The following is a 19,804-nucleotide window of genomic DNA, read 5'->3' as shown; positions in this document are numbered from 1 at the left end:
TTGGGAACTATCAAACAATCTTCTGATCCAGGCAGTCTGTAATCGAGAGAATATTTTTATGCTTTGTCATATATTAGTAAAAATCCTGGTGTGTAATATTGTTACCTATATTGTACTACATTTATAAATTTTAAGTGACGTATGATATGATATTAAGATTTTGATTGTACGAGACGATAGATGAAATGATCTTAGAAGATCATAAAACTTGTCAAATTGACTGTAACAAGAGTTGTCTTTTAAGTTAGGATTCAAAACCAGCCAGAAAAATTTGAAATGAGAAATTAACTTATGAAAGGGTGATGTGCTTGCTATTGTTCAACTTGATACTTGAAAAACCTGTGAAAGAATCTTTAGTGAACTCGGGACTAATTTATATAATAGGTTTCCTCAGATTACTAGTAGATGATAACGTGATTGTTGGTAGTAGAATGTTCTTTTTTATATAAGAGGCCTATAATAGTATTAAAAAACCCACAGTTAAAATGGAATTTATGGTAACTAAAAGTAAAAATAAGGTCATATCAAACATGGAAGTATGGAGAAGGAAGATCGACCAGAATTTCAAATCTATGTTCAAATATATATATTTTGTATCCTCTGTTAAATGCACAACCAGTATATCAGCCAGTAAATGCTAATATGCAAAGGCTACGAAATTTCATTTACATATAAGCTTCTCTGGTGAATTATTACAAGAAAAAAAAAACTCTAAAAAGTTATTAAAATAAAATATATTTTCAATATATTCAATACAAATGTTTATTCCAACGATAGTATCTTTTCCTCTCTTTGAATATAATTATAGTATAATTTTCAAAAAAATAATGTTTTATAGGCCGACCAAATAATAATATTAAAAAGCTGCGTAATAATATTTTCAGCCATTTAATGTAGTCACATGTGAATCTTAGAAACTATTCATCTTATTTTAATAACACAGAACCCAAAAAATAATATTGTTAAATAAATAAAACTATATTATTATGTAATAAAACTATTATTGTATAAATAAATAAATATTTATTCTGATCGGTACATAAAAATACATTATACAGATCTCATCTGATAAATTATAAATATAAAAACAAATTATAAGATGAAAAATTATATGTTTAAAATCCTTATTAATTATTTAACTACAAACATATGTTAAGGTAAACATATTAAATATAAAAAATTACTACAGAGTAATTGACAATTCCGATGAAAATTATTTTCAGCTCATATTTATTTACATGTTAAACAGAATGCAGTTAAATCGGTTTTATTTAACTTAGTATTACAAATTCATCAACAGAATAATATTGTTTCTGTAAAAGAAAATCTTTTAATTGTATTTTAGATTGGCGGGAAATTTGTGGTTCAGCAATTTATTACAAATAGCAGTTGAAGCTTTATAAGGCTTTTTCTCATAATCTGAAATATTGGAGTCGAGTTATAAAAAAACAGTTCTGTTGTCTGGTTCGGTCAAGGTGGATATAGTTATTTTTTAAGAATATGTGACCATTCTTTTTCATAAAAACTGCTAATAAGATTGCTATGTTGTTAATCTGCAAAGATTGTTAATTCTGATTAAGCCCAGCTTCTTTAATTTATTATAAAAAAATAAAGTAAAATGATGCCTAGGTTTTTATATATGTATTTTTGAAATTTTGAATCATAATATTCTTATGTAATATAATTGCTTGCTGTATGCCCGTTCTAATTCAGGTCTTTTAAAAAAAGAGGTCTTATATACGCAAAGCTCATACAAAGAAAGACAGAGGGACAAGCTGACTGACTTATTGGATGGACAGAAACATCCATTCTTACATTCTTACATTAGGTTGTAGATATTGATTAATGATTGTAAAAGTAGCCTTGCGCAGCTACGTCTGGTAACTGTAATATCCTACTATAAAATTAGAACAATGAGCTTGACATTTTCTGTGCATGTAAATATGTGACATTGTTAAGTGTAGAACTGGCCAGACTTTCACAAAATAGGCATCAACAAATTTTAATTGCTTTAAGTATGGGTGAGAGTGATAAAAGTGTTATGTCATCGATTAATAAAAACAATAAATGGAGCTTATTGAGTTTATAAATCAACTTAAAAAGACAGTTCAATTATACCAAATGTATTCTTCTTTTTTTATTGTTTGTGTATACTCTTTACCATATAAGCTGATTTGAATGATTCTTTTCTGATTTGTAGAGAAAGTTTTTCTAATAGTCTGGTAATATAATTTTTCAGATAATTGTAGTTGAACATTTTTTAAAAACAGAAATTACATCTTCAAACATGACTTTTAAGATGTTTTCCATTTTTTGTCATCATTTATCATTTAGTATTAAGATTGCTATATTATAATATTGTGTATTGATATATACCTCGAGAGTTTTAGAAAAAAAAGTAACAAAATAGTTCAAAGAACCTTGTCTCGTGTAGTAGAGTAGCTTTTACATTTTTATTTGCATTCCTTTCTTATTTTCATGGAGATGCTAGTTTCTTTTCATTATATTTTCTTATTAATCCCTTTGTACATATGATTTTTTTTCTAATGCATATTTTAAATTAATATAAACTGTAAAAAAAATTAATAAAATTGACTTAAAAATGATATTTTATCAATTCTAAATTTTTACCTTTAGAAATTGACTTCAAACTAGGCATATATGATAATAGTTTTAATTTCAGTTTTAAAAAGTTGAAATTAAAGAATTGAAAAATCATTTTTATGTTTTTAATACATATTTTGTACTGTGTTTATTATTATTTTTTTTTAATTTATTCTAATTTATAGGAAAATGAATACAAAATCTCTTTTACTACAAATGTTCAAATTGAGCTTAAAGAACTACATGTTTGATCAATATTATTTGAGATAGATGTACACAATGGAGTTTGGAAAGCCTTTTATTAAGTAAACAGTTATTTGATGTAATTTCCATTTCATTGTGTTTTGATTCCATAAGATAGAGAGTGTCATAGGACAAGTTTGATTTTGTAATATTGTACGGTCAGTTTAACAATTCATTCTAAATCATTTGCTCTGAGACAGGTCTCTTACAATGTGTGCACTTTCATCTCTATCTTGTCTATTATCACCTAAACTTTTGAGAACCTGGTTGCTAACATTTCCTTTTTAGAGCATCTGTAGTTTTTATTTTTTTTTTTATGTTTGAGTCACCAAAGTTTTTGAAGCTTGCCCATGGGAATATGAAATGTAAATTTGTGGTATTTTCTAATACTGATACTTCTGGCAGCACTGTTTCAATCAATCCTTCACATCTTCATGACATATTCTGATCAGTTAGCTTCCCTGTTTTGAATTGTTTTGATTTAAGTTTATATTTTCATTTATTCTCATTATTTCTTCATTTTTCTCCTTTGCATGTCAATTTAATCTTCTCCCATCTCTATAGATGAACACTACAAACATAAAACTTCACAATTCATTATAGAATTAAAATAAAATAGAAAAAGAATTAAAATAAATAATTAAAAAAATAATAATTTAAGATATGTAAGGTCATAAGAGTAATATAATAATAAATTTTAGGTTAAATTTTAAGTTCTATTCAAATGTCATGAAAATTAAGAAGCATCATTGCCAGATTTTTTTGTTGTTATTAACATGGCAAAATGATTTCATTGATTTTTTATTTAGTAATGATTATTATTGGTTTTTAATCGTATTTTTAAAAATAGAACTGATCTCATAATGCAGTAACATAATAACAGTAATAATAATAATAATAATACTAAAAATTATGTGTTTGTCGTAATGTATCATAATGTTGTTTAATGTTATCTCTTATCTTAATTGTTTCCATTTCTCTCATTCTCTATCTCTGTGTTGACTTTATACTCTATTATTTTATAGTCATTTCTGTTTTGTTCATACACGTGTGCTTGTGTATATGTGAATGTATGTATGTGTGTGTGTGTGTACATGTACAAATGTATGTACATACAGGCGCCTTATGTAGTTTATACTTGTATGTTGTTGATATAAGTTCTTTATAAAAGTTAGTTGCATTATTTCATCTCAAGGATTTTTTTTTCTTTTGTTTAAATTTTTTTTTACATGTGTCATTTATTAAAACTAATTTGAATTGCTCAGAACTTTTTATAATAACCACAATACTATTTAAAAGTCTACGATTATGTTCTAGTGTCCATCTGAATTAACATAAGTATATAAGTAAAACATAATAAATATAATCATGGTGACTTCATTTTTTTCTTTATTAATTTTACATTATTATATAATTACAACGATAAATTTTCACTGCACTTCTAATCAGAGGTATGAAATAGTTATATATTTATTTTTGTCGCAATTTATTCATTTTTGATTGTTTATAAATATAAAAACCATCATCAAAGATGCTTGTTTAAAACTTATTGATAAATCAAAATATGTATTTAAAAAAAAAAATTATATAAATATAACTTCACAGCTGGAGTTGTGTTGTTATTACAAATTTTGTTGTTATTAGAGTATTTATGTTTTAAAATTTTTATTATTATTATTTTTTTTTATCTGTTTAATATAATTGTAGAATTGTGTCTCGGCTGATGCAGGATTCTGTAAAAATCGACTATTCGTGTTACTTTTTTAAAAAGTTTTTCTGTTACTGTATTTTGGTGGTTAATTTGTTATTTTTTGAATATGTATATAGCTTTAGCTATATACATAGAGAGAGCTTCTATGGAGAATATTTTACCAAATAAAGATTATGTACAATTATTAAATTGGTTACTTACAATTAAATTCATATTTTTCCATCATTTATTTATTTAATCGGTCAGAAGAATAATTCTAAGAACTCGGGTCTGTTATTTAAGTCACTTGAAATGAAAATGATTTTTAAAATGTTAATTGAAAATTGTTATATCCATCCATAATTATAATGCCTGCAGTCACATTTTGATGCTTTTTTTTCTAATGAACTGCAAAGATTTTTATGTTTCAGGCCATCAATTAATTATATTAGTACGAAGAGAATAAGCCTTTCTTTAATTAAAATCTTACTTCGTCAATTATTTAGAAGGTGGGAAAAATATTCTTATATAAGATCACTGGTAGGCATTTGTAAATTATACACTTTTTTTTTAGTAAAAATTGAATCAAAATAAATTGACTCTTAATTATACAGCAAACTTCTTTCAATTTTAAAATAGATAGAATGTAATTAAAACATTAATATTTTAGCTACCCTAACTTAGTCTATTAAGTTTATGAAGACTATAAATATTTACTGGCTTAAGAATTCTATGAGAAATCATAAGCATATGGTTTTCTTCTTTTTTTTTAAATAATCAAAATAATCTGTTAGACTTTTAATGAATGCGTTTATGTAATTTTGTAGGAAATGGACACAAAAGCCCGTAAAAATTAATTTATTTTTCTTCAGATCACAATTTATCTAAAAATTATATTTCTAATCATTTACTTTTATTTTTAGTAGATAATTTCTTTGTGTTTTGTAAGTCATAGAATTGTATTTAAATAAATAAAATTATTTATTCTGATCGTTATGTAATAAAGATCACATCAGGTATGGATGCGATTATTATAAGATAAAAAATAGATATGATTAAATTTACATTAATCGATCAACACATAAGCATATGAAACAATGTTAACGTAAATATGTAAAGATATTTATTGTAAATAATAATTAAAAATTGAGAAGATGTTATTCAGAAATTATTTACATATGTACAAGTTGAACAGGATGCAGAAAATTGAGGCTTTTATAAGAAATGTTAAATTATTAAAATCTAGAAATTCATTGACAGTTTAACATTATTTCTAAAAGAAAATTATTTAAATAGATTGATGTGAAGATTTTTAAAATGGTTCAATAATTTAATAAAAATTAAAAATTATTTTTTAAACTGTCTATTAAAAATTATTAATTCATTAAAAACAGAAGCATATTATAAAGCTTTATTGGGTTATAAACGGTAAAGCATACTGCCCTTTCAAGTAAGCTGAAGCGATGAGATGTACAATAATAGTTCTGTTGTCTGGTTTGGTAGAGGTGGATATTGTTATTTTTTAAGAAGTGACTTTTCTTTTAACAAAGATTATACATTCATAAATATAAATGCAAAGATAAGTTAATGTATTTCATTTTCTAAATACCAGTCTAAGTAAATTCATAATTATGGCCACCAAACAATGATTTGACAACCCTTTTTTGTATCATGAAAAGTCGTTCTAACTTTTTGAGTAAGCCCCAATAGATGATATACTTCAGATGGGAATATATATAAGCACAATAAATATTTAATAATGGTGGGAAGTTTAAGTTTAATTAGGAGCCTTCAAAGCAAAACTGTGCGATTTGATTTTATCACTGATGAAGTCAGTTTGATTAACCCAAGAGAACTTGTCATATAAGACACCCAAAAATTTTGCATTGTATACAACAGAAACCTATCACTGTCTTTAACAGAAATTCTATCAGCACAATCAGCAATGTTACGACTACCTGAGATGTAGTCCATAATACAACGGTTTTAATTATCTTTGCATATGATGTAAGCTATGTCATTAGCAAACGATAAGAAAATTAAGGGATTGAGGACACTCTATGATTTTCATCTTGAAGTTAAAAATATAAATTTTAAATTTATATTCTTATCAAAAGGTGAAATTTTAACTGCTTATTTTCAGTCGTTAAGGTAGGATTTAATCGATTGTTAGCAGCTCCTCTGAAACCACAGTGACTAATTTTTCATCAATAATAATGTGGAACTAAATCAGATATTTTATTGAGATTATAAAAAATTGAAACAGGAATTTTTTTGTTACACATTTTAAAATATTTTCTAAAAACTGAGAAATGGCTGTTAGTAGATAGTTTTTTCCTAAAACTGTGCTGAAAGTTTGTTAATACATTATGCTTTGAAACATTTATTATAAGCATTTTTTAAAATGTTTTAGAAAACATGGACAATAATGAAATTGACATATAATTTTGTAAATTAAGTGTATTAGAACCTTTCTTTCTTAAAAAGGGAAATAACTGCAAGTTTTAAGTTAACTGGAAAATATTCCATTGCTGAAAGATTCACTGTTAAATTTGTAAGAGTGATAATAAAATATTTTAAAATACTAGCAGGAATTTCATTAATTCTCACTGAAAATTTACTCTTTATACTCAAAATATAAGTTTACTTAAAATATATCTCTTTGTTTAGATCCTGACATTGTTATAAACATTTATTTATATTTTTCATTATTTTTATAAACAATAATGATCGCTACCCTAATGTTATTAAAAATAAAGTTTTTACTATTAAATGTTTTTTTTCATATTTGCTTTCATTGTTTTTATTCTTTTGTTTTATGTTTATAGGGTTTCTTTACCAGCACCATTGTCAAAACTACTTGAAAGAGATGGCAAGGAGAAAAAAAAGCGGTCGCCAAGTAAAATTCCCAGTAAGTACCAGTTATTGCCTTATTTCACTAAATGTAATAAATTGTATTTTAAAATTAGTTAATTTGTATTTCCAGAACATACTTTTTTTTCAAAAAAGTAAATGGTAAAAATATTTCAGAAATATTTTTAATAGTTAAGTGAAGGTTACTTTATTACTAAACTAAAATTAGTTAAAAAACTAATTACACCTGTGCTTTCTAATGAATGAATTAGTAAATAATATTAAAGCAATCCAAAAGTAACTAAATTAAATGTCTTTAAAAGACTTACAAATTTTACAGATTTGTAATTTGATATATCACCTCTTTGTTTTTTGTTCTTGAAGAAGAATTTTTGAATTCATGTCTTGTAAATTTCTTCTCAATTTATTTAGTAGCACTGGAGATGTTGCTACAAAATATTCCATTGATGAAGGAGCTGGTAATTAACTTAGCTCCAAAAAAACTTTAAAAAATCAAGTTATATTTATTTGAAAATGGGTCATTTAATATCTAAAAGTTTTAAAGTGTTATAACATTTCAACTTGTTCAGTAAACAATATTTTATTTCTTTACATTTTATTTAAATGATTATTTTTTACCTATTTAAAAAAAAAATAAATTTCTTGCCAAAATTTCTGTTCTATCAGAAAATTTATTTTCGTTTTCAGAAATGATGCCAAAACATGAAGTATTTCTTGGTGGTTCATGTAACCCAACCACATGGAGGCAGTCCATCGCTATACCCTTGTTAAAAAAATTGGGTATTACGTATTACAATCCTGTAAGTATGATTTTTTATTTTATAAACTTTTTTTGTTATTTTACTGTCTTCTTGTATATTTATGTTTAATATCTTTTGCACCATTAAATAAATTCATTTGGATTCTAATGACTAAATAATTTCTTTATTTTATATTAGGTTATACTTTTTTCACTGTGAAACTGCTTCAGATAGAGTTTCTCAAAATAGTTACAGATTTTGCTAAGTGTGGATGATTAGTGTAATTACCCAGGTAGAAAAATAAAAGGGCCTGCCTCCTTAAGACCTACTGATTTGCCAGGTTTACTCCCTTCTTAGATTCTTCTGTCCTCTGTGCTGTTGGGAATTTCTCCATTTCCACCTTTCAGCCATTGATCAGTTTTCATCAGCAGTGCCTATTTAACAGTAGCACTTATCATGTCACAATTTTGCTAACAGGATGCATGAGGTATTAAGATTGAGTAACCCTGTTGCTAGAATTATCCCTAATACATTGTGCTAATACTGCCACCTTGGTCTAGGAGTGCTTATTTGGCAAAGTCTTATTCGTGAATAATTCCTGTATCTGGGGACCATTTTCTATCTACCACTTGTGAACTTCTTCTAAGCTGAACCTTGCCCAAGGTGAATTTTGTGTTGAAATATAAGCAAAACTATACTCTTATATTTTTATTATAGTCTTTTTGAGTTAATAACTGTTCAATGATGGCTCTGCTAACAAGCACTGGCGGCTCGCGTATAGGCGCTGTGGAACTGCAGCACCTCCATTTCCACTGATATAATCAATAACATTTTATATAATGACTCCTTTTTTCTTTAATTCTTTCTTCATACTTGTACAATATATAATCCTTAAGCTTAATGTCAGTAGCTAATATATACATTCTGCATTATCAAAACTAATCGCATACCATTTATTTTGGATTACATTATTTCTCATAGATAAAAATAGCTTTAAAATAATTATGATAAATAAAACTTAATACTTTTTCCGTTTTTTGAAGACCAGTTTTTAATTTTAGATTGAATTAAAATTAGTCAACTCCAGACAGTTTTATTGCTTGTTGCAAACTTCAAAAAATTTTTAATATTTTATATTTTTGGAAAAAATAATGTTCTTACTTTTTAGTCTATTTTCTTGAAGTTATTATCTTTTTTAAAACTTAACTTGCCAGAACCATTATGTTTCATCAGTAATTTTGTAAAAAATACCAAGGCATAACATAATATTGACTATTTTGTACGGTTTTTAATGAATTCTCTCGTAATATTACACCCTTTGAAAACGTTTAGATGTTATTCAATGTTAGTTACAACGTATGTAAATATTTGCCATTTACAAACAGAAGAAATTTTTTTTTTTACACCTGACAAATATTTATTTTGAAGTTTACTTTGTGATTGTTATAACAAAACAGAACTGTTTATAATGATGATATTAATGTGATTTTGAATGAATTTAGACAATGGCGTAATAATTAATCTGAAACAGATGTAGATAGATCATTTTTATATGGAATTCGAAAATATTAATAAATTATTATATCATCAAATTAAAATTTATTTAATCATTTATTAAATTTATTATATCAAAAAAGGACATTTCAAAATATAATGCTATGTAAGTATTATGCTTCTAATTCTATTGGTAATTTTTAAAAACCTTTTAAGCACTAATAACCAACACCAAAGGAAGGTCTTTTAATTAATTGGATCTACTTTAATATTTAAAGTTTATTATATTTCCAGAATCTTGTTTTATTTTTATTTAAATTATTTATTGGATAGAAAAGAACTACCTTTAAAATTAAAAAATAATACAAGAAACACAACACAAAAGGTGAGAAACAATATTGATGAAAATAAGAAAAGGTTATAAAAAGAGACACACAGAGATTACTAATAATCATGAGCAAAATCTTCCAGAATGCAAAAAATGTATAAATTCTAGGTTAGCTAGAGACACCAGAAAAAGCTTACTTAATTTCACGCATAAGAATCTGTTGAATAAAGTTGCTGCAGAATTGTACTTCAGTTTAAGAGATTACCAAGTGAGTATATGGAAAATCTTTCTCACCGATCAACTGCTCCATAGAACCATACTGCTATAAATTTTGAAACAAAACACTGATAAAAGGAATGATCATTTGCATATTATGTGTCATGTGGCTCTAATTTAAGATACTTTTTCAATGAAGGCAAGCAGTAATCAAGATGTTTTGCTTTTATACCTAGTATGATGTATAATATTGCTTTATATGCCTGGTGAAAAAAAATAGATATCTTTAGATCATTTTGTGTAGATAACGTAATTTTTTCCTATCAAAAACTGTTTCACTTACATTATCTAGAAGAAACTTATTGCAGGATACTCCAGAGGAACTTCTTTTACAAAGTAATAAAATCAGTTTTCAAAGTCGATCCATTTGATAAAATTAAGGCTTGAAGATCTATTAAAAAATGTATACAATTGAAATTCCAGAATTTCCTTTAAAGTTTGTTTGTTAAAAAGGAATAAAAATATCAGATTGATTAAAATTTTACACAGTTTATTTCTCCTTTTTTTTAATTAGTTTTCTTTGTGATATAAGGCCTGTTACATAATCAGGCAGATAATCTGCCCTCTACTCTCTGCATATAGATAAGTGAAGTTGTTCTTATGCGACTTTACAGAGTTCAATGAAGAAAATCATTCCCAGAAAATCTCTATATGTTCTGTCTCCAGTTAGTTCCATTGAATATGTTGTAACTTGCATGTCGAGCTAAGTGTGAGTGGTTCATTTCATTTGTGAAGTGTGCTTTTATTCAATCAACATAAATATGAATATCGATACCTAATTGTTAATTATGGAGGTCAAAATGAAACCTAATTAATAGAATCAATCTCAACAGGATGTAAAAACCATGATGTAAGAACATATACTTTGCAAGCAGTATGTAAAACGCTATTCTGAACTTCATTCAGAATAAGAATGTGTAAATGAAAATTATCTGAGCATATATTTAAGTCTACCGGGCTGGTCTAGCGGTAAACTCATCACAAAATGACTTGTTTAACAGCTGATTTTCAAAGTCAAAGGTTCTGAGGATCGAATCTGGGTAAAAGTTAGTTGGTTTTTTATGGATTTGAATACTAAACAGTGGATATTGGTGTACTTTGGTGGTTGGGGTTCAATTAACTATACAACTCAGGAATGGTAAGCCTTTCCATCTGTACAAGATTACACATCATACATATCCACATCTCATTGGGCTGTGGGGAGTGGTTGGTTCTTGTTCACTAGTTGAACAGATTCCAGTGTATACATAGGGAGATATATATGAAGTGTGGCTATTAAATAATGAGACTAATACTGAAAAATATTTTATTTTAAATTTATACATATTTAGTTATTATCCCCTTCCATATTCATTCACCCCTCCTCTATACCTACAAAGCTTTATGCAAGTTTTCCATTGTTTGAAACAGTCCTGAAAGTCTTTGTGATCTCTTTCATGATGCATTCTGTTTTTTCGTTCACAGCTTCAACAGTCTGAAGTCTTGTTCCTTTTAATGCAAATTTGACCTTGGGGAACAGATAAAAGTCACATGGTGCCAGGTCAGGGGAATAAGGTGTATGGTCTAGCACTGGGATGTTATAATTGGCTAAAACATCTTGACAGATAATACAGTGTGAGCTGGTGCGTTGTCCTGATGAAGAACCCATGACTTCTTCCCAAATTCAGGTTGTTTTTTTTCTTATTTTTTCATGGAGTTGAGCAAGGAACTTGAATAAAGACAAGAATAGTAAAAATGACGACAGTCAGATCAGATCAGTTTTTTCAATATCTTTATTTGTTTTTGATGTGGAAGAGTGACTCCAGCAAACATCATCTTCAGTGTCTTCTCGGCCATCTTGGAAACGCTTAAACCACTCAAAATCCCATGCATGTTATAAATATTCATTGCCATGTACTTTTTTTAATAAACAATAAGTTTCAGTAGCGGTTTTTCCAAGTTTCATATGAAATTTCATATAGTTCTTTACTTTAATAAAACACTTATCATTTTTTCGGCAAAACAAAATATCAGATGTTATCCAAACAAAGGCCATGGCCAGACTAATATGTCTACAGAAACTGCAGTGACAACAATCGAAAAAGAAGGCTTCACAATACACAGCTGTTGGTTGAATGAATTTGGTGCATGCGCAGTTCTTCTGCAGCAGCATTAGTCTCGTTATTTAATAGCCACACCGTATGTACATCGTATATACATACATACATATTTATGTATATTCTGAATGGGATGCAGAAAATTCAGAGATTTAAAAAAAAATGTATTTCAAAATTTATATTGTTTCTAACAAAAATAAAAAATTACACTATTTTGCTTTGAAGCACCTTAATAAAACACTAAGCTTGCCATCATTATTAAATATTTATTATCTATATATATATATATATATATATATTTATATGTGTATTCCTTTCTGAAGTATATCATCTCTTGGGTCTTCCTCAAAAAACTAGAATGAGTTTTCAATTTATAAAAAATGTACTATCAGATCATTGTTAGATACACCTGTAAGGATGAATGATGTGTAATTGATATTTAGAAACCCACCAGGTTGGTCTAGTGGTTAACGTGTCTTTCCAAATCAGCTGATTTGGAAGTCGAGATTTCCAGCGTTCAAGTCCTAGTAAAGCCAGTTACTTTTATACGCATTTGAATACTAGATCGTGGATACCGGTGTTCTTTGGCGGTTGGGTTTCAATTAACCACACATCTCAGGAATGATCGAACTGAGAATGTGCAAGACTACACTTCATTTACACTCATACATATCATCCTCATTCATCCTCTGAAGAATTATCTAAACGGTAGTTATCTAAACAAGAACGGTTGTTAGCTAAACAAGAAAAAAAAATAATAAAAAAAAAATTTATATTTAGAAAATTAAATATTGTAACTTATCAATTTATGAGTGTACTGTTTGCTAAAACAGGATCCTTATCCACCATTAAAGTAGACAACAAAACTGTTGTGTATAACTCAACAAAACCTCAGCTTTCGAGAATGTCATTATGCTTCTGTTGCAGTCTTTAATAAATTACTAACCATTTAAAAAAAACTTCCCATCAATTTGGTAAAATACAATTAAAATATTTTCTTTTAAAGAAACAATTACCTTGTCGGATTTTTAAATAATATTAATTAAAAAACCCCTAATTTTTTGCATTCTTTTCAAAGAGTACATAAACATGTGCTCGCATAATTTCCATTAATTCCTGCAAAATTCTGAATTATTGTGTAATTAATTTATGTATTTGTATTTTTACATATTTAATTTTGTAATTAATTATGTATTTTTTATGCTACTCCAAGGTATTTTTTTTCACGGTTTCTTTTGGTTCATCCAGAGAAATGCTGGGGCAGTAACTTTTTTATCCGTGGTGTAGCTTTTCTGTCTGTTCCTGAAGTGATTTACATAGTATAATATTATGCACTTATCAGAATAAAAGATTTATTATTTATGTTAAAAATAGTAATGGAAGCATAATAATAGCTATTCTTTCTTTTTCTCTGAAACATTGTGTCAAGTTTTGTAAAAATAGTTCTAATGGAAGAAGACGATATTATTTTTTACTAATAAGTAATTTTCATTAAAATATCCAGCTTTCACCCAAAATATATGAAAAGATAAAATGTGTTTTTAAGTCTTTAATATTGCATAGGCCAAACGTAAAATGATTTACTGTCAAAAATAAGATAATCTAATTTACGGAAAAAAAGGTTAACTTAAAAATTTGATAGTATTGTTTTACTGAATAATCTTTTTCTGTAGAGTTTTTCAAATTTCTTCTGCCATTGTAAAGAAGATAACATACATACTTTTGTGTAATTTCAAGGATCTAAAGTTATAATCTCTTATTACGTATTTCTAACAAATATAATATTGAAAACATTTCTGAGAAATAACATACAGTTCTTTAACTTTCACAAGTTTTATGTAGTAACAAAACAAAAAAACTTTGAATAAAAATAAATATTATCTCATCAGAAAATTTTGTTACGTTTAGAAAAAATTTATTTTATTGAAAATAACAGAATAAAGGATTTGCATTAAATTTTGTGTTAAAAATTGAATAAACTCCATGATAATATCTTCAAGTGGCGAAGATGTTGATGAGAAGGACTTTGGTGAAGATGTTATGTCAATCCCAAAGGGTATGAGTGGTATAAACGGTTTCAAGAAGACCATGTCAAAAGGGTTTGACATCCTGACCTCCAATAACCAATGAAAATATTAACATAATAAAGAATATTGTGATCAATTATAATCAAATCACTGTTAGAGAAGTTGCTGAAGAGGTGGGAATCTCTTGTGGGTCATACAAAACAATTTTGACTGATATTTTAAGTATGAAATGAATAGCAGAAAAATCTGTTCCGATTCTATCGGATTTTCAACAAAAGCAACATCTTAAACAATTGCTACCTGAAAATTCAGGTGGGCTACCTGAAAAAACAGCATCAGAGAACAATTGCTACCTGCATCTTTGATGACTTAGAATTATTTAAAAGCACATCATAACAGGTGATGAAACGTTGGGTATATAGTATTATACCTTATATTAAAATGAGGGTCTAATCATTCTAAAGGAAGCTTCCAGAACCAAAAAATGTATGGCAAGTTCAATTGAATGTTAAGATACTAATTACTGTTTTTTTTTGGTTTTTGTAAAATTATATGTTGTTTGTTATGAATTTTTACCAAAAGGTATGACAACTAACAGTATCACTTAACAGTTTTACACGGTTTACACAAATGTGAGGAAATTTTTCTAGGATTTTGCACAATGATTTCACAATGTTATGACACCATGCATGAAGATATTAAAAGGACAACGATTCGTGACATTAGATGAAATAAAGGAAAAAAATTGCTAAATGAACTTAAGGCTATACCAAAAAATCCTTTCTATAAATGTTTGAGAATTGGAATAACAGTGGCTTAAAAAATTGTCACATTTCTGAGGGACTACTTTGAGACAATATCAGTGTAGAAAAATAAGTAAATTCTTTTTGATAAAAATTCATAAATTTTTACTATTTTTTTATCGCACCTTATATTGTTTGAATAATTCAGTCCGTATCTTGGATTAAAGCCTTCATTTGTTTCATTTTCAATTTTATTCAATGATTTTTCAATTCAGTTATTAATCAGTAAAAGGAGGTCAAACATTGTTTTTAAGATCAAAAAGAAAGATTTAGTTTTAATTTACAGGGAAAACTTTCATAGGAAGAAGACAGTAAGGGATTCAGTTTACAAATTCATAAATAAAGATGTCATTAGTATTTCTTCAACACTATAATAAATTAATACTATTATCTGTTCCTGTCACATGAAAGAAAGAGTATAAAATATCACTTAAAGATTAGTAAATACTCTGAAAATTAAATGTAGGAATAAAATAATTTTTATTGATTTCTTTTAGTTGAAAGCAACTAAATACTATCCCGGCTTGATAGATGAATTTTTCTGATTTATTGAAATTCTTTTTCAGCTTCTTATCTCCCATTAGTTCTTATGACATAAAATAATTGGTACTTCACTGTATACAAAAAAAAAATATATTTTACAATTTTAATATTACAAGTAATATGTATATTAATTTATTGTAGTTTCCCCTTTCAGCAAGTTGATCAGTGGAGTTCAGAACTTTTAAAGCTTGAATATCATGCCAAGGAGAGTGCAAGTGTGTTGTTTTACGTCATTAACAATGAAACACGAAATGTTGCCGGTATCATTGAGGCAGCACATTTGGCCGGTGCTAGACGTAAATTAATACTTGTCATCGATCGATATCGTCCAGGACAGTTGTTGTGTGGCGAAATCATATCGCAACAGTGAGTCTTTCTGGTACAGTTAATTAAAAAAATGTTACAACACATACATTTTAACAACACATTTAATTAATTTATTTTTAAGAATTTTGGTAATTATATTTTTAAAATATGATTGAGGTATTTCATAGAGAAGGTTCTGTTTGTGATTTGCTCAGGTTTTGTGAAAACAGAGAGAGCTTATTGAATCTGCACAAAGTGAAAGATACAATATACTGGGATTAAAAACATGTGCAGTTTTTGAAGAGAACAGTTGTGTTATCTTTACAGATTGATTGACATTAAATGAAATTACGATTTAAGTTACAAAAAACTAAGTACAATGTTATAGAAGTACAATAATTACAAGTTTGTGTATTGCTTAAAATAATTTACAGACTGTACATTTTATTTGTACATTATTGATTTTATTACAGTTGCTGTAACTGAAACCTATCTTAGTCCATAGATATTTCTGTTTAATGTACATATACTTTGTACACTAAAGAATAAATTAAGTAAAAACCCTACATTCACAGTTTAATAATGTGCAAAAATTCATGTCTTTCTTATGGCTGTAATATCTAAGGTACAAGTAATCATCAAGAGTTGCTTTTTCTGAGGGTAATGATATCCACTTTACAGCCAGTTGTCACAGCTAATTTTAACTGCCTTTCTCTAAGTATGAAATGCTAATATTCAGCAGTGTATTCAGTTCAGTGAAAAGGTCACTGGAAATCACTTCACTTCTCACTTTTCCCAGAAAACCTGCCATGAGATGCTTATTATTTTTTAGAATGGGGATATCATATTTGGGAGCGACTTGTGATTCATTTCATGTCATCTACAATTTTTATGATTATGAAATCTAATTGATAGACATTAAATCTATAAAAATGTACAGCTAATTAATAATACACCTTATTAACTATTCAACTTACGCATTAAATTTTATATATTTTTAATAATTTCTCCAAGTAATTTGCAAAAGTTAACATTATTTCAGGTATATTTATTTTTAGTACAGAGAGATCGCAAAAGTCACACACATCAAAATTAAAGTGTCTATAAAGAGTAGTATAGTTGAAAAGGTTCTATTGACTACCGCAAGATAGCACCACCAGTATTAACAACAACAAACTTAGACGCCATTGTGATTTGTATTGATCACATGACGCAGTAGTGCTTTGTTTGTAATTTTCCCAAGAGCATCAGTTTTCATTGTTGAACACTATTTTTTCCAGTCATTCTTATGCATGTGTAGTAGACAAATTTCGTCGAAAATATCCGAATGTAGCAGTGTATAACAATTCGACCATAACAAGATAAATCACCCGTTTTAGAGAATGCAGATCAGTTGCAGACAAGAAGAGAACTGGAAGACCTGTCATTTTTACTGATGCTAAACCGGCTGAGGTTGAGATTGTGATGCAACATTGGCCTTCAAAAAGCTTGAGAAGACTATCACTGCATTCTGAGATTTTATATGGAAGTGCTAAGAATGCAATGAAGTGGTTACACTTTCGTGCATATCATGTTTGCAGTGTTAAGGAATTGAAGGAGCTGGATAAAGAAAATCGTGTAGTGTACTGTACACGGTCTCAATCATTTGTTGACAACCATGGAATTGCAGAACTTAACCGTGTTTTCTTCACTGATGACACAAGATTTCACCTTAGCAGCTACATGAATTTGGTTGACTGAAAATCCACATGTGTTACACGATAACCTCTTACACTCTCAGAAAGTAGGAGTGTGGTGTTTCCTACCATGTCATCGAATAGTGGGCCCCATTTTCTATGAAACTGCAGCAAACAGTGTTGTATACCAAGACATCATTGTTTTTTGCACTTCTTGAAGATGATGAATGGGATTGTTGGTTCCAGCAGGGCAGTGCCACATGTCACACATCTAATGAAACCGTGCATTTCTTGCACAAGTTTTTGGCGAGCGAATCATCTCTAAAGAATTGTGGTCCCCACGTTCACCTGATTTAATGTCCCCAAATCTCTTTCTGTGGGGTTATCTTAAAGGAAAGATCTATAAAAACAGGCTACACATACTGAAAGAATTAAAGATGGACATAACAGTGGATATTAACATCATTAATATACACGTGCTCCACAAAGTGGCTTCAAACATGGTAAAAAGAGTTCATTCATGCATTACTGAACAGGGCAGCCATTTTGAGCATATGTTGTGTAAATAAATAAATCTTTAAATATTATTACTTAATGTCTTATTTTTTTTATTAGTTTGACGTGCGCGACTTTGGATCTCTCTCTATATCATATTACCGTGTCTAATTTTATCAGTAATATTATATACTGCTTATAAAAATGAAAAATGATTAGATGTAATATTTTAATATATCGACCTAAGGTTTGATGCTATCCAAATTATGATGGGTGTTTGATAAGATGTTACAAAAATAAAGAAGACAGTTTTTCAGAAAAAAAAATGTTTCAGCATCTTTCATGTCTGTACACATAGTTTGATGATGCTGAAGTTTTTTGATCAAAGTCTTCAAAACAGGCAGATGTTTCAGCAATAACTTTATTATTTTATGTAAATCTCTTTCCAGTAAGCTACTTCTTCATATTTGAGAACAAATAGTAGTCTTGTCACACGTACTGAGTTTATTGAGTTGTAGAAGGATTTTGTTATTTAATTTAAACAATTTTGCTATCGCAGTTGCTGAAGAGTGAGCTTGGTGCATTGTCTTGTAAAAGAACTTTCTTTTTTGTCAAATGTGATGTCAAAAACATGGAGGTTAGCATGTTCCATAATTCAAACAGATCATAATTCAAGTCAATAGAACTATTTCTCTGTTGTCTAATTTTCTTACCTGCTGATAGTTTGTTTAGCTTCTCATGTTTTTATACATTACTTTAATTCACCTATAATATTTTAATATGAAGTTATTGTCAGCTGTCATAAGTAAATAAATAGTGGCATTTCGTTTATAATCTGCTGCTGCCATCTGCTGTGGTAAATCAGCATAAGAAAAAAATATGGCTATAAAATTTGCTGTCAAATCCTTTCCTGTTAACCTTAGAAAAACTTGGTAAAAGTGGGGTATACAGGTAAACAAGAACTATAATAACCAATACAAGGGCTGTTTATGAACTAACCTCCAGTTGAATAATAAAAATGAACAAAATAAGTTGAAAATAATTAAATACATAAAACTTACATATAAAGTTAAATTACTTTTGACATAGTCCTTGCCCAAATTCAAACACTTTAATGCGACACCAGCTTGTCTATTCCCTCTTCAAAAGAATGTTGTTGCCAAAGTATCTGTTCATTCATTTACTCTATCCATGAGTTCATTATGGCTTATGAAGTGTTGAGTACCCAGCCAATTGTGCAATTTTTTTAAACAGATGAAAATCACACAGTGCCATTTATGATAACAATGGTTCAATTTTTTCAACAATTTCATCATTCACAGTGGAATGTCACTCTCTTCCTGCCAATTAATTTGCTCTTCCCTGAATTTCCTGCACTGTTCTTTCACAGAACCGTCACTTATTAGATTATTACCATAAACTACGCATAGCTATGGTGGATATTGGCTGAGATATTCATTCTGTTTACAAAAAATGAATCACGCTACATACCTTGCAACTGATAGAAACTGCAAGAATTTGCCTCTGTATTTTATAATGTATTACTCAAACGATACAGAGCAAACGGCACCTGGGCATTAGAGTTTATAAATATAGACTGTGTATTATA

At 28.1% G+C, this 19,804-nt stretch overlaps 1 protein-coding gene across 3 annotated transcripts in view; it reads left to right on the top strand.

Moving 5' to 3' along the window:
• Nucleotides 1-19,804, top strand: part of raw (NDT-like domain-containing protein raw) — a 212,577-nt gene that overhangs the window by 158,858 nt on the left and 33,915 nt on the right. For 2 of the 3 annotated variants that reach the window (XM_075370766.1, XM_075370765.1), the window contains 3 exons: nt 7,366-7,448; nt 8,099-8,211; nt 15,873-16,084. In XM_075370766.1, the coding sequence (XP_075226881.1) occupies nt 7,366-7,448; nt 8,099-8,211; nt 15,873-16,084 (408 nt within the window). Of the gene's footprint in view, nt 1-4,145; nt 4,299-7,365; nt 7,449-8,098; nt 8,212-15,872; nt 16,085-19,804 lie in introns of those variants that run through there. The other variant, XM_075370767.1, reaches the window with a different exon arrangement.

The sequence above is a fragment of the Lycorma delicatula genome, chromosome 7 (assembly GCF_047948215.1).
Source record: "Lycorma delicatula isolate Av1 chromosome 7, ASM4794821v1, whole genome shotgun sequence".
Lineage (NCBI taxonomy): Eukaryota > Metazoa > Arthropoda > Insecta > Hemiptera > Fulgoridae > Lycorma > Lycorma delicatula.
This window is presented reverse-complemented; position numbering and strand designations above follow the sequence as displayed.